This window comes from Tachypleus tridentatus, chromosome 9 (assembly GCF_004210375.1).
Source record: "Tachypleus tridentatus isolate NWPU-2018 chromosome 9, ASM421037v1, whole genome shotgun sequence".
NCBI classification, from domain to species: domain Eukaryota; kingdom Metazoa; phylum Arthropoda; class Merostomata; order Xiphosura; family Limulidae; genus Tachypleus; species Tachypleus tridentatus.
In genome coordinates this window covers 126,946,347-126,962,349 of record NC_134833.1, presented here as the reverse complement: position 1 = coordinate 126,962,349, position 16,003 = coordinate 126,946,347, and the positions used below count along the sequence as shown (strand labels likewise).

The following is a 16,003-nucleotide window of genomic DNA, read 5'->3' as shown; positions in this document are numbered from 1 at the left end:
ACTGCACGAAATTCAAAAACAAAGAAACAATATTAACCTATAAGACGTTTGTACTGTATACGCTTTACCCACGTGAACCGACGAGCAAAAAAATCTCATCTTACTGTCGAGGGCTCGAGAAAATAAAACAAGGATTTCTACTGCTTTATTTTTAGTTAAAGACTAGTTGATACAAATTGACACTAAACGTAAAAATTAAACTCCTCTTAGCTTGATTATCACATTTCATAAACTGTATTAATATCTTAAATAAATAAGGTTTGAATTTCGTGCAAAGCTACACGAGAGCTATCTGCACTAGCCGTTCCTAATTTAGCAGTGTAAGACAAGAGGGAAGGCAGCTAGTCATCACCACTCACCGCCAACTCTTTGGCTACTCTTTTACCAATGTACAGTGGGATTAACCGTCACATTATACGCCGTACGGCAGCTGAAAGGGCGAACATGTTTGGTGTGATGGGAATTCGAGCTCCTGACCTTCGGATTATAAGTCGAGTGCCTTAACCACCTGGCCATGCTGGGACAAATAAATAAGGAAATGGTTGACATCCTAAATTATCGTACGTCTAACTCAATTACACTATAAAAACAAAACAAAAACATTATATGCGGGTGGTGGTATGTCTCCGTACTTCGAGAATACCCTAGTAGCTAATACAGTTAGTAATACAACTGATGACAATATGGAACAGCTGTAACCAGTATTATATCAATGCACATTCACGTTGTCTACAAGGAGCTTAGAAATGTTCAACTGAGAAGGAATTTATCTTGTGAATTTTCTGCATGACTACTAACAAGTAAACAATACAGACTCCTCAACTGTCTTCAGTTGTGACATCCTCGTATGCTATATGCATAACACTTTCAAACAATAAATGAAAATGGTGGTTCTATTACACTGCTTAAATGTAATAAATTCCAAGATTCATGCAAGCGAAACGTCGCTATTGTGTTCCAGTAGAAGAGTTATAATAAGGAAACAATCTGCGAAATGTAGAACAAGTTTACTCATTGACTGCACTCTGTTGTCCATGATTTTTATTTTCCTCGAGGATATAAATAACTTAACTAATTTACCAGAAACAGGATATCAGTCTACCTAATTCCATGTTGTCGCAGCTGGGTTATGGTTATTCTGTTTAATTGTCCTCATTCTAAGCTCTGAAAGAGTTTATTGTTGTTAGTCGGAAACAAAAGAATTATTGTTTATCCTGAGAAATATTATGGGCGTTATGTAAGGGAGAGGAACCTAAATGTTGATCATCAGTAAATTACTGAGAAAGTGATCATGTGAAAAACAAAATGCAACAACTAAATTAATCGTAAAATATATTACTGAGAAAGTGGCTATCTAAAGAAACAGAAACTGACACTTAAACTAATTATTGAACCAACTGTTCAGAATGTGGCAGCTACAGAGAAAAGTAGGTGTTAATTAAATATCAGATAAACTGCTATGAATGTGACAGTGTACAAAAAAAACAAACTAACAGTTACACTAAACATCTACGGACTTACATCGCTAAAATCAAGGGTTCGATTCTCCCCGGTGCACTCAGCAGATAGCCCGATGTGGCTTTGCTTATTATTAATAATAGCTTTAACCTGTTGATGGGCCTGAATATATTTGAAAATTGAACAGGCATTCTCCATGTACTTCCTTAAATAAGCAGCAGAAGCTAGCTAGATCCCTTCTTTGTCTTTTTCCATATATAATAACTTGATTAGATAGGTTTCTCTCAACTGGTTTGAAGCATCTTCAAGCAGTATTAGGAACAGTATAAGTGGTTAACTTGAACGGTTTCAGATGCTGTTACACTCTTTGAAACAACTCAAACCTTCAAATTAATCGATGGACATATCTTTTCTATATTTAGTATTAAACTACCTGAAGCATCTCAAGCCATTTTAGTTAACCAAACCTACATATCATTACTGTACATATTGTTGTACTACCTGAAGCATCTCAAGCCATTCTAGTTAACCAAACCTACATACCATTACTGTACATATGGTTGTACTACCTGAAGCATCTCAAGCCATTCTAGTTAACCAAACCTACATATCACTACTGTACATATTGTTGTACTACCTGAAGCATCTCAAGCCATTCTAGTTAACCAAACCTACGTACCATTACTGTACATATTGTTGTACTACCTGAAGCATCTCAAATCGTTCGAATTAATCAAACCACGTCACCTGCCATTTCTGTGTACACGTATACTAGAAAGAAGACCACTGGAGTTAAAATCCGTTCGAATTAACCAATGCTCTACCGTTTCTATACATGGTACTATACCTCTAGAAACCAAACACCCACACCAGTTCCATGTACACTGGTTTGATTTAACAATACAGGTAAGTTGGGTAGTTGCCAAGTTTTCGCACTTAAGGTTTACCTGGGCCAAAAGTATTACTTTTGTTTGACATATTTGCTCTGGTACATTATCTAAATGTATTGTATAAAGACAAAGAGCCGTCCCATCTGTTCGCCTATCACGCTGCTTTGTGTCAGAATAAGCAAGTTTGCGTTTTGAAAATTCTTTCATCCCTATCATTCTATACATATATATATAAAACGGACGATGCGCTACTTTGGGCATATAGTTTCAGTTATGCACGAAACATGATACACGCGCCTCAGTACTTAGTATTGCTGGCGCACAAAAATCTTAATCATTGGCTGAAATTCCTCAATACGTTTGATTTGTCGTTAAGGAGATACACTGATGCAACATCACAAAATTTTGTCTAATTGGAACCCTCGGCTGCAACTGTATAATAACCCATATATTTTACCCGCAGCACATTTCAACTTTGAAAATGCCGAAATTAAAAGCGCTTTTTCACCTTAGCAAGCTAACAAAGTCAGGACAAGGAAGACATTCTTCACCTTAGCAAGCTAACAAAGTCAGGACAAGGAAGACAGATCAAAGAGAAGACCCCAAAACTCATAATAAAATCCACTGCCTTTACCATCACAATTAATAATTCGCAGTTGGCCAAATAAGTTTTTCGCATGTTGCAATTTCTAAAGATTTATCAGAAAGAAAATTTAAACATAACCTAAAAATACACTGAATTGTGTGTTTTCTTTTTGCAAAGCCACATTGGGCTATCTGCTCAGCCCACCGAGGGGAATCGAACTGCTGATATTAGCGTTGTAAATCCGTAGACATACCGCTGGACTAGCGAGAGAGTGTATACCACCGTAAAAATGCTAATGAAGCAATACTTATCGATATGACCAAATATACAAAAAGTTTATTTGGTGAAATACTAGAAATAATCAATTTTCATACGTATATTGTTACTAGATTATAATTAATTTTAAGAAAACATGTTCATTAAACATTGAATTAGATATAATTTGAAAAGAAAAATTAGCTATTATTTCTCGTCATATGACGGAAGCTCAGCTTGTAACTAATACTCACCAAGACTATGTTCATCTGACTTATTTATGCCCCCGGACGTAGGACGGGTGCCTCAGATTGATAAAAATAAAATACTAATGTTAAGCGACTAAAAGTAAAATCTACTGTTATTGTTCTTTTAGTTTTTTCCACAATTATCATTTAGTGTGCGTGTGTTACCTCCTTACAATTTTGTGTCACCTCAATAAAAGATCTTAGTTTCTAATGTTGTTCTTTGCTCAGCATAAAACTCCGCAAAGGAATACCTGTACTCTGTTAACGACGGGAATCGAACCACTGTTTTAGCAGTAGAAATCCACAGATATGTCACTGGAGGGCTTTAGTTTCTAATTATATTTATAAATCTGTTCATTTTTACAGTTTTCTATCGTTTCTGATCCTTATTACGCTATACAATAGTAAAATATAAAATGTAAATCGTAATAATGTATTTGAATAATTATTGCATAATAAAGATTACAGTATTTGAATAGTCTAACTGTTATTAATCATTGCATGTAATAAAAGTTTGTCTGGTACAAAAATTTATTTATTTAGTATCATGTTTTTGTTTTTAACATTAAACTGACTGGTTTTTTATTATTCTTGCGACAAGTCCAAGTTCTAAATAATAAACTTTGTTTTTGTATTTATTTCTGTAATTTTCTTCTACAATTAAAGAGTTATAGTCTTTAAATAAGTTGACGAACTATCTATATATATTTGGACAGATGTCACTCTCAATGTATGCTCTGTGTCCGCAAATGTGTTATTCAGTCTCCATATGGACGTTATAACGTGACGGGCAATCCTACTGTTCTATTAGTGTAACCCAAAAGTTGGCTGTGAATAATGTTAACTGGCTATCTTTTCTCCAGTAAGTCAGTTCAAAATTAGGGACGGCTAGCGCAAATAGCCACCAAATAGCTCTGTACGAAATTAACGTAACAACAAACCTCTGAGTAAAGTAACGCTTGGACCGATTAGGCTTTACAGGTTTTAACAGACGCAAATAATAGGATTTGTACATGGGGGTATAAGATAATCCAGAAAAACTAAAGGATTGATATTTTATAATGAAATTATTAAGAACTAAATGAATAATAGGATTAATATATGTTTTAGAATAACGTTTATTATATATTACACTTACTGAATCCAAAAGAGTAAGGTTCAGGATATGACTGTATCAATTTTGCGAAAGAGATACTTTTTGAAAAAAGAAGATACTCATTATGCTTCTCCCTTTGTATTATTCATACAGTCTGTTCAATTTTGTTATTGATACAGTCTCTTCAACTGTGTTATTGATGTAGTCTCTTCAACTGTGTTATTGGATACAGTATCTTCAACTGTGTTATTGATACAGCCTGTTCAACTGTGTTATTGATACAGTCTCTTCCACTGTGTTATTGATACAGTCTGTTCAATTTTGTTATTGATACAGTCTCTTCAACTGTGTTATTGATACAATCTCTTCAATTTTGTTATTGATACAGCCTGTTCAACTGTATTATTGATGTAGCCTGTTCAACTGTGTTATTAATACAGCCTGTTCAATTTTGTTATTGATGTAGTCTCTTCAACTATGTTATTGATACAGTCTCTTCCACTGTGTTATTGATACAGTCTGTTCAATTTTGTTATTGATACAGTCTCTTCATCTGTGTTATTGATACAATCTGTTCAATTTTGTTATTGATATAGTCTCTTTAACTGTTTTATTGATATAGTCTGTTCAACTGTGTTATTGATACAGCCTGTTCAACTGTGTTATTGATGTAGCCTGTTCAACTGTGTTATTAATACAACCTGTTCAATTTTGTTATTGATATAGTCTCTTCAACTGTGTTATTGACACAGCCTGTTAAATTTTGTTATTGATACAGTCTCTTCAACTGTGTTATTAATACAGTCTCTTCAACCATGGTATTAATAATGTCTGTTCGATTTTGTTATTGATGTAGTCTCTTTCACTGTGTTGTTAATACATCTGTTCAGTTTTTTGTTGATGTAGTCTCTTCAACTGTGTTATTGATACAGTTTGTTCAGTTTTTTATTGATGCAGCCTGTTCATTTTTATTGTTGATACATTCTGTTCAGTTTTGTTATTGATACAGTCTCTTCCACTGTGTTATTAATACAGTCTCTTCAACTGTGTTATTGAAACAGTCTGTTCAGTTTTGTTATTGATATAGTCTCTTCAACTCTGTTATTTATGCATTTTGTTCAATTTTGTTTTTAATACAGTCCGCTCAGTTTTGTTATTGATATAGTCTCTTCAATTGTATTATTAATACAGTCTGTTCAACTGTGTTATTAATACAGTCTCTTCAACTGCGGTAAGATACTCTTAAATGAGTTAGTGAACGATATTATACGAATGATCCTGCCGTAACGTTTATAGTTTATTATTCAAGAAGCCTCATTATAGTCTTCAAAGTTTCGTAACAGACGATATCCTACATCAAGAGAAAGACGCCCGTATGCATCATTAAAAGACTGCCATCTAAGTCCAACACCACGTTGATAAACCCTTGACAAGTATGTCTTTTCTCGGTAACATTCATACTGACGTCTTTTTCATCCGCCATCAGAACGATCATATTCAACAATATCGCACTGAACATATAGGTTACGGAGAACTGATTCATTTACCAGGAGTACAGGTGATCAGCGACGTTGCTACTTCTAGCAACTTTGACGAAAGTTCAAAAAGATTTACAGTTGACTGTGGAACTGAAGGAAGCTTCTTGGCCTGAAGAAGATCTCACCATGTCTCTTATTTTCCTTACTGTTTTATCACTGACAATTTTTGGAGACTATATTAGGCAGAGAACTGCTGATTCGTAACAACAATGCCAGGTAAATCTAGGTGTGAAAATATACTGCGGCAAAATGGTAGCTACACTTATATTATTGATAACAAATTTACCGCCAATATTCATTAATTAGTCAGCTAGGCCACGTCTTTTGTGTTTAACATGGAACGTAATGGTGGGTAAAACAAATTATGCGGTCTAGTTAGCTAATGAATGGATATTGGCGGTAAACTTATTGTAAATAATATAAGTGTAGCTACCAGTTTGGCTGCCAATTTTAATTTTATTTCTTTAAGTTACGCATTCAATCCAATTTTGGACGCGCCTTATTTTCAGACCTAAGGTATTTCTGATTAGGCCTCAAATATTACCCGATTCAAGCTCACTTGTTATTGAACAGAGGCTTAGTGTGTTTGACTGGTGTGAAATGTTTTAAATTAGATTTTTGAATTAAATCAGTGATAATATAATAAATGAAATTCTTATGCTAAGAGTAACAGTATTTTCTAAAGTACCCATGTGGTTTGAGTACACTTAAAATTATGTGAACAATATTATCACAAAACAAAAAATATAACAGCGAATTTCTCTTCACATTTATACCCGCGTAAATTCTTTTCGTATGAAGATATGATCGAGGTTGTCATGGTAACTTTTAACATTTCCGCTATAGAACATGTTAGTGTTAGTAACGCTGTAGACTGTAGAATGTAGAGGACTAAATAGATAACATATCCTGTACGTACGACTGCTTCATGTTAACATACGTGTAATTTATTTACAAAAAAAAAGAAGCTATTTACCATCATTCACGGAAAGCACAAACGACTGACATGTGTGTCAAAACAGTCATTATAGCAACAAATCTGATTACCATTTGTAGTCGTTTGACATTGACATCAGATTTAGAATCTTATGTGCTATTTTGTTCTAAGAATATTTGTTACGACAAATAACGTTATAAAGCTTATGAATATCAAATACAAGCATACACTGAATACTGAACTTTTTCGAGAGTTATGTTACTTTTTAAATCTGGAATTTTTGAAATTTGAAATCACAACTTTCATTTTCCTAAATTTTATATTTTTATCGAATTATATTCAACAGTGTTTCACATGCACATGACTTTATTTTATAAATACAATTAAAAGCAAGGAGTAGAAATACAGGTATACGTATTTATACATATATCTGTTCCAGATTTCTCTTCGATACATGTTATAAAAACCTATAAAAATAGATTATGATAAGCTGTTAATATTATCACTTGGATAGAACAAAGTTATCTTCAAGTTACGTTTCTCGGAACAATATATGTAAATTCACACATAAATACATATTTTCTGTAATTACTGTCAGTGCAAACGTTACTTAAACCATTAGCCGCAAGCTTTAACTTCTTCAACGAATGTTATATAATCCAGTGGTATCTATCGACCATCCTTCCAATTTATTTTCCAATTTGTGTACTGGTGCAATTGGTGTTAATCACTGATTCTGTCTCTAGTTCAAAGCCTTTTAATTAACAAGTCATTGCTGACACTGCTTCGAAGTGTAAAGCTTGAATGACTGCTTATTAGTTGACACAATATAACAAACACTTTGAATATTTGGAATGTCAGTCGTTATACCGACCATCTTGGATGGCAAAGAATCTCGGAATGTTTTCTTAAGATTTCACTTTTAGCCAGACGGATCTTAAGCATGTTATTACGAAGCTGTGGTTATTCACGTATTTTACTTTTGATGACGAAATGGACCTGCTAGAAGATATATGGGTTTAATCATATTAATAAATTTAGTTTGGTTATTGTTAAGCACGAAGATATGCGATTCGCTATCTGTGCTCAGGCGACCGTGGATAGTGAAACCCGATTTTTAGAGTTATAAGCCATCAGACTTACCATCAAAGAGCTCTTATTAAATATCAAAGTTTCCTTCCTTCTTCTGTAAAGCTCTTCTTAAGTGGCACAGCGATATGTATACGGACGTACAACGCTTGAAACCGGGTTTTGATACCCGTGGTGAGCAGAACACAGATAGCCCACAATATAGCTTTTTGGTTAATCACAAACAATTCAATCCTTCGATAAAAGCGTATTATAGCAGGGACGACCTGCCCCTTTCATAATTTTAAATAAATGCAGTAAATGGTTTTAAGGTAATTTTTCAGAATCAAAGTATCTAATATAATAGAGATAATATAACGAAGTCTATTGAGATCTTTCGCTCTTGACTAAAGTTACAAATGTTTAAATTATTTAACGATAATTGTAATGCGACGGCAACACACAATAAACTCGTTTCATTTTTAATCGTAGAGTATCTTGTGCAAACTTTTCGACAAATAAATCTGCTCCTTCTCTTTAATTATCTAAATTATTTCTCGACGGATCTGGATAGTTCACCTTACTATGATACGTTTGTTTCTTGCTGTAACGAATATAGTTAAATCGATTTAGTCTTCCTTACCAAACACAAGTTTGCGTTATTTAACACTGAAAATTGATTAGTGCAGTAATTACATTCATCGTTAACACTAGACATATTTGATAATAATGAAATTATGTTGTGATTGTAACAGATAATGATGTACCAGTTAACGATCGTTGTACCAAAGATTGTAACTCGTTAATATTTACATTATTCTTGTACAGCTTAAAGTTATCGTTTTTCAATTATGTTATTTTCAATACTACCGTTAATTCTGCAATTTTCATTTTTAACTTTTGTTTTGTAGTCGTGTCTACTGTTAGCTTACACTAGGTGGCAGCTCTACTGTTACGTGTATACCAGTTGTTCACGTATTGTTACTTTTATATCACCCTTCGGTGACTTAGTGTTAAGTACATGGGGTTATAATGATAAAATTGGGGTGTGCATGACGCACATAGCCCATTATGTAAAATATCCATGAGTTGGATATTCTAACGTTACGTTTACTCCAGTTGGTGGCTTCATAAAAAAAATAATAATAAGTGGTAGATCCAATAATGCACAGAAAGCATAATCGTCTTATATGTGGACCAGACTTCAGCCTATTAAACATGGATGCAGATTCCTAGCTAACTATTAGCCTGTATTATCACATGGAGTTTCTCCTAGTTTTAAAAGGATTTTCCCGTTTCCGTAAGAGTGTTAGACTTTCCCGATAAAATCATTATGAGATTTAATATCACTAATCTGCCACTTATTTCTTGTATTGTTATCCATTCAGAAAAGCTTCACACTAGTAGGATCAAGCCAGAAGTTGGTAAACTCATTTTAGCAATTCATATGTACAAAACACTTTCATGTATCCAGTTAATAATAAACATTTACTGAATGAACCATTTTGCGTATTTCGATTCGGGAACATCTTTTGACAAAAAACTGTCTTCCTTCGGAGACTTTAACTGGCAGCTATATACATATATATGTTTGTGTGTATTTATATATCCATCAAACAGTCTGTGTCTGTTTATCTATCGTCAGTGTGAATGTTGTTTTTAAAGGGCTCTTCTTCTTACAGACCTTGGTAGATACGGAGCACTTTTAACAAAACAAAAACAAGTACCAATATCAAAAATCCATGTAGTATCATAAAACTAACAGTAAATGTTTAGCGTTAAGTTTTTCTCTTTTATTTTCAGTAATGTACTATCTGATGTATGAGAAATGCGATTTCTTCTGAAGGTATTATTTCCAGAAAAGCTCCCCGCTAGTACAGCGGTAAGTCTACGGATTTACAACGCTAAAATCAGGGGTTCGATTCCCCTCGGTGGGCTCAGCAGATAGCCCGCTGTGGCGTTGCCATAAGAAAAACACAAACACACTTTCCAAAAAAAATCATAACAGTATGAACTTTCATTCTCTTTTCCTATCAGAGGGTTAAGTATCAGGAAAAAAAATTTACCGTGACTGACTAGAGATGAAACTGGATTTTAAGATTGTTGAAATTATTCGCGTGGTGCCACATAATTATATTGTTGGGATTTTAGCCAACCTGTCTAACAACGCTATACAAATCCGATTGTTGGTATATTAAATTATGCAACAGTGATCTGAAAATCTCTTGAACTTTTAGCTGAATATTTCATAAAGCATAATATAAAATATTTACTTTCAGGACGTTGTGTAGCTAGCTGTCTTCAGTTTAGTCTATCAGTTTCAAATTAAGGACGACTAGAGCAGAATTGCCCTTGAGTAGCTTTAAGTGAATATTAAGAAACAATCAAACCTTTCGAAATGTCAAATAAAGTACCACTTCTTTTGCGAAAGTCAGTGCCAAGTTCCATAATTTGGTTTGTTTATTGTTTTTTTTTATATTTAATTCGAATATTACGTGAAGAAGTAACGTTAGCTTTAGACAACTAAATACTCTATACATTGTGAGGCCTAAAAACATTTACATCTTGATCATTATATCAGTACAAAGCATAAAAGATTTTGTGTACTTTACATCACTTGTTCTGTATTAAGAGGCAATATTATTTCTGAGAACGACATTACTTGTTTACAAGCAATATGAATATTTCAGGGAACGACGTCACTTGTCTACAAGCAATATGAATATTTCTGAAAATGACGTCACTTGTCCGCAAACGATATGAATATTTCAGAAAACGACGTAACGTCTTTACAAGCGATATGAATATTTATTAAAACGACGTAACCTGTACTGTAATACAGTTTTTGAACAACTAACCCATTATCGGTACATCATTCTTGAAGTTTTAAAGATTACAAATTGTAAAATTACGTTTCTTCAAAGTAATGAAATGAAACGTTATTTCTGTTCTTATTTCTAACTTTGTTGAAGGTGTGTCATGTTATACATCAACCTCAGGATATTTAGATGTGTCATTTATACATCAACCTCAGGATGTTTAGATGTGTCATGTTATAAATCAACCCCAGCGTATTTTACATATTTTAACCTTGGATGTTTTCACTAAGTAGAGTGCACATGTCATCTGCTACTTCAGGATGAGGTATGATGATTCTTTCACTCTTTCTTCACGGCCTGTTATTTTATTTTAGTTGTTTTGCGAGCTATTCATTTTAGCATGCGGAGTGTTTCAAGCGTGTTAAACTTTGAATATTGAACTGCGTTGCTACTACCAGTTCAACACCTGCTTCCGAGGTCCATATCAAATACCTTTCGATGGAATATTTCTTGTTTGTTCTTAAGCACCAAAGCTTCACAGAATTATGGCCTAATGTCGTTGTGTTAATTTGCTACTACCCCTCAACCTCACTGCTAAACCACCGAGGAGGGGTCGTAGCAAATTAACACAACGACATTACCCAAAGCAGTAAGTTACACCATTTCCGATGTTTGTATATTGATACGTGTTATAATTTATCTGGAACGAGTCTCCGATTCATTATGTTACGTACGTTACGTCTTACGATTTCAAATAACTGGAAATTTTAATTTAAATTTAGAAGTTAATTAAATGTTAATATGTATTCAGTTTATGATATTTGCCAACAAGACTGATATAAACAATTTTCTTTCTTACCACAAGTATATTTTAATATACAAGCAACAATACAATTTACAATAACTGCTATTAGAAATAAATAAAAACCCTATAACCTGGAGAAGAAAGGACCACCTTTCGAAGGCGATCGGATATAGAGATTTTTATTCAATTTTTTCAAGATTTCTTGAACCTAAGTATTTTTCTAGCATCATGGTTGTTAGAAAAAGTTATTACAAATTATTATTTATATACAAAAAATATACAAACTCACAAACAACATTCAGTCTTCTGTCTAGTCTGGAACTGAATATTTAATTGACGGTCCAGGTCCACGACGAGCGAATTAATTCTGAGTTTATATTGTTACACTTCGCTTAACCTAGTTAGTTAGTTGTCTATTCTTGGCTGGCCTCACGCCGCTTACAATCTGACTTTTTATCGACCAATATATTTAATGTTCTCTTAGAAATAATAACGTTCGAAATTAATGCATTTGAATTAAAAGGTTTGTAATGTTCGAAATCGATAAACGTTCCTGGTCGGATGTCTGTAGATTTTCGATTAATAAGCGTTTGTCACAATCACAGCTGAATACTAATTATAGCAAACAATTGTCTCTCGGCATGTCGATTAATAAATTTAGGGTGACATTCTCGAATGTTCGCTTGGTAACAGTGCTGTCAATCACTTGTATTACATACATACCTAGCACATTGTTTATTCTTACACTTGAGAGTCTTGTAATTAGAGAAGAAGTTGAACATGGGAAATACACATTTAACAATATGTTACATGCATTTCTAAATATATATTGACCTAAAACAAACAGCGCCATTAAAATAAATACATAACGGTGAATCTGTTACAGTACATTATACTATGATAACAATGTAAGAATACAAGAAAATGCAGAAAAAGCCATTAAATATTAATTTTAATATCTTTAAAACTTTGATTTTCAAGGAGCTATCGTTTTGTATGTTTGGGTTTTACTAATTTATTAACCTTATATCAAAGTGGTAAGAAAAAATTCATATTTAATTTCACGAATCTTTTAAGGAGCCCGTTAGTCTACAATTTCACGTTTAACCCTGTTTATATTCATATAAATAATTTGCATGTTGTTCCCCGGTGGGACAGATGTAAGTCTTCTTATTTGCAAATGCTACAATGAGAGGTTCTGTTCTCCATCGTGGATATTGCAAGTAGCCTAAATAAAGAGAACTCGGGGATTATTATTTACGACCCCGCTATCTGTCAATAAAGTAGACGTTTTCTCTTATCAAATTCGCTACCCAGTGGACTAGCGGTATATCTGCGAACTTATAACGCTAGAAACCGGGTTTCGATACCCTTAGTGGGCAGAGCACAGAGAGCCTTTTGTGTAACTTTGTGCTTAGCTACAAACAAACCTCACCCAACTTAATATTTAATCGCGTGATTATTTAGTAGTATCTTAGACGTAAAGGGGTTTGGTGGTACGAGATCTCGTGCGAAAGTGATGTATAGAAAATATACATACTGCATTAAACATCCGTGTGGATACAGTAGCTTCAGAGAGTTTGACGATATAACGACGGAAATCGTTTGGTTTGGACCACAAAACAATATTCCTAGATAACCGTACATTTTAAGATGCCTCTGTTAACAACGAAATGAATTCTGCTGTTGTTTCTTAAACCTAACAAAATATTGCTATCCGCCCAGTTACAGATGAAAGTAAGCAGCTATACAGTTCACCCTTCTAATACAAATTAAATATTTAAATTTTATTAACTATTGATCCAAAAACAGTTTAGAAAATATGTATTATTCTATAAAATATGTCCCTTATGAAAGTTATGGTTATGGATAAGTTATTCCTTAAATCAAAATTGGTTTTCCTTTTATTGTTTGTTTGTTATTTTCACGAAAAGCTACACGAGGGCTATCAACACTAGCCGTTCCTAATTTTGAAATGTAAGACTAGAGCAAAGGCAGCTAGTCACCACCACCCACCTACAACTCTTGGGCTACTCTTTTTACCAACGAATAATGGGATTCACTGTCACATTACAATGCCCCCACGGCTGATAGACCGAGAATATTTGGTGTTACGGTGATTCGAGCCTGTGACTCTCAAATTGCGAATCAAGTGCCCTAACCACCTGGTCATGCAGGGGCTCTTTTTTTGTTAGTGTAATATGATTTCATTTCGTTCTTGGGAGACTTATCCGTAAGACTTAAAATGATCAGGAGAGCAATAGAACAATCTTAATCGAAAAAGACAGTTACTCATCAGAGAGAAGTTATTTAACAAAAGGAATAGAACAAGATAAACCCTAAGTTGGGAGTTCCACCCTTCAAAATACTAACTTAACTATTTATAACAGGAAAAGAAGACGAATTATTGAACTCATGGTTTCCTTGTGAAACTATGTCTGTCTGATTTGCACACACTCATTGTCTAAAAGTTATCCTCTCTTTGCTTATAATAGTTATCATGCTATAAACTTTTAGGCGTCCGTTATATATATATATGTATATATGTATATGCATATAGATTTTGTATAGAACTCGAAGTGATGTCAAAGGCTGCGGTGCTGACGTCTGTAATTTTCTAGACCTCTCCATGTCTAGGATTAATATTTCAAATACAGCTGCTTATCCATTGCGCAGCACTCGATACCTCATTTCATAGCTTACAATAAATCAATCCAGGCTTAGTGAGCTCGGAATGGATTCATATTTTGGTTTGGAATAACATAACTTGTACACATACACTCCAGCCTGTCTTCAAGTTGTCTTATGTCATTGAAAAGTAATCTACAAGCTTTGTGGTTAGTGTTTACAGAAAATATTCATGTTGTTTTTGTTTCCTTAGTACAAAGTTCATACACAACCTTACTATTGACACACCGAGAAATTAAATCTTTGATGTGTTTCTTTTCTTACTGCTGAGCTTCACAATCTACGCGGAGAATCAAACCCAAAATTTTAGGATTGCAAGTCCTTAAACTTATCATTAATCATCGAGGAGAGAGGGCGAAACTACTAATAACATACATGTGTGTGTTTCTTATAGCAAAACCACATCGGGCTATCTGCTAAGTCCACCGAGGTGAGTCGAACCCCTGACTTTAGGGTTGTAAATCCGTGGACTTACAGCTGTATCCACGATGGACAATATCATACGGCCTTGTTGAACAATGTCTTGAATCTTTGTAAATAAAACTGAAAGGGGTTTATATTAATACTTAATATTTAGTTTTGTACTCAGAAATCGGAATAGAATATTTATTAGAAATTTGTATGCGTTTTATATATATATATATAAACATTGATACGTTGAAGAAATATGTAACATATTTTTCACATGTTCCTTCCATTTACTTTCACGCACAATGTTTATTTACACAGTAAAATGGTTTTAATTTACATTACATTTTCGTTTTCAATGCCACCACGTTGCAGACTATCAAACGTTTTCATAATGGAAGATGTGTATTTTCCTTACATACGTGATACATCTCTCCTTCCGGAAAACTGTACAACAGCGAATGCGCGCGAGACCGATGTGTCTAGTCTATAGGATACAGAGGAAGTTATTCCTTCCATATCTGAAGCAAGCGTCGTTCCTGGCTCTGTTGTCTCTGCATTGGTAGAAAGGTTTACGAGTCAAGTACCTTTACTTTCGTGAAGTCGGTTAGTTCTAGAGATTGTTCATAAACGTGATTTGTACTATCGACACAGCTTGTTAAATTTGCATAGATAAATACATTAATCTGATAATCCATGGAATCCACAGCGCAGACCAGTCCTACCAGTAAAATTCGACGCTTGGAACAAGCCACTTTGCGCGAAACTGACATAGTCGGGTAAAACTGGTTTCTTTTTACCGTAATTTCAAGTTTCTAATTAGTTTGCTCTTTAGCTCTAATACATAAACGACCTTATTTACTGCTTGAAATATAATTTATTGATTGAAATTCATGAAATTTTGCTTGTTACGTTGTTTAAGTGATCAAATGTTAAGTTTGTGATTGGAAGAATCATTATGTGATTTTCTTTCTGATAAAGGTACTTAACCCTAGAAATGTCAATGTATTTTGTTTTCATTTTGTTAACATGAATGACTGCAGTGATTTCAGTTATCGACAAGAAATAAATATGCAAGTATTTTAGTATTTCGACATAAAAATATTATTAATTATTTTAAGTCAACGTTAGCGAAAATAATAAACCACGTTCGATGTTGACTTTTACGTTTAGCTTTCAAGTGATATCATTGTAAATTTAAACTAAT

General features: G+C 33.8%; 1 protein-coding gene across 11 annotated transcripts in view; it reads left to right on the top strand.

The window, feature by feature from the left end:
* Window positions 1-16,003, top strand: part of LOC143226319 (tumor protein p53-inducible protein 11-like) — a 304,810-nt gene that overhangs the window by 218,344 nt on the left and 70,463 nt on the right. The window contains exon 1 of one of the 11 annotated variants that reach the window (XM_076457124.1): window positions 15,283-15,575. The exons of 9 other annotated variants lie outside the window; for them this stretch is intronic. In XM_076457124.1, the coding sequence (XP_076313239.1) occupies window positions 15,493-15,575 (83 nt within the window). In that variant the 5' untranslated portion in view covers window positions 15,283-15,492. Of the gene's footprint in view, window positions 1-15,282; window positions 15,576-16,003 lie in introns of those variants that run through there. One more of the 11 variants, XM_076457129.1, reaches the window with a different exon arrangement.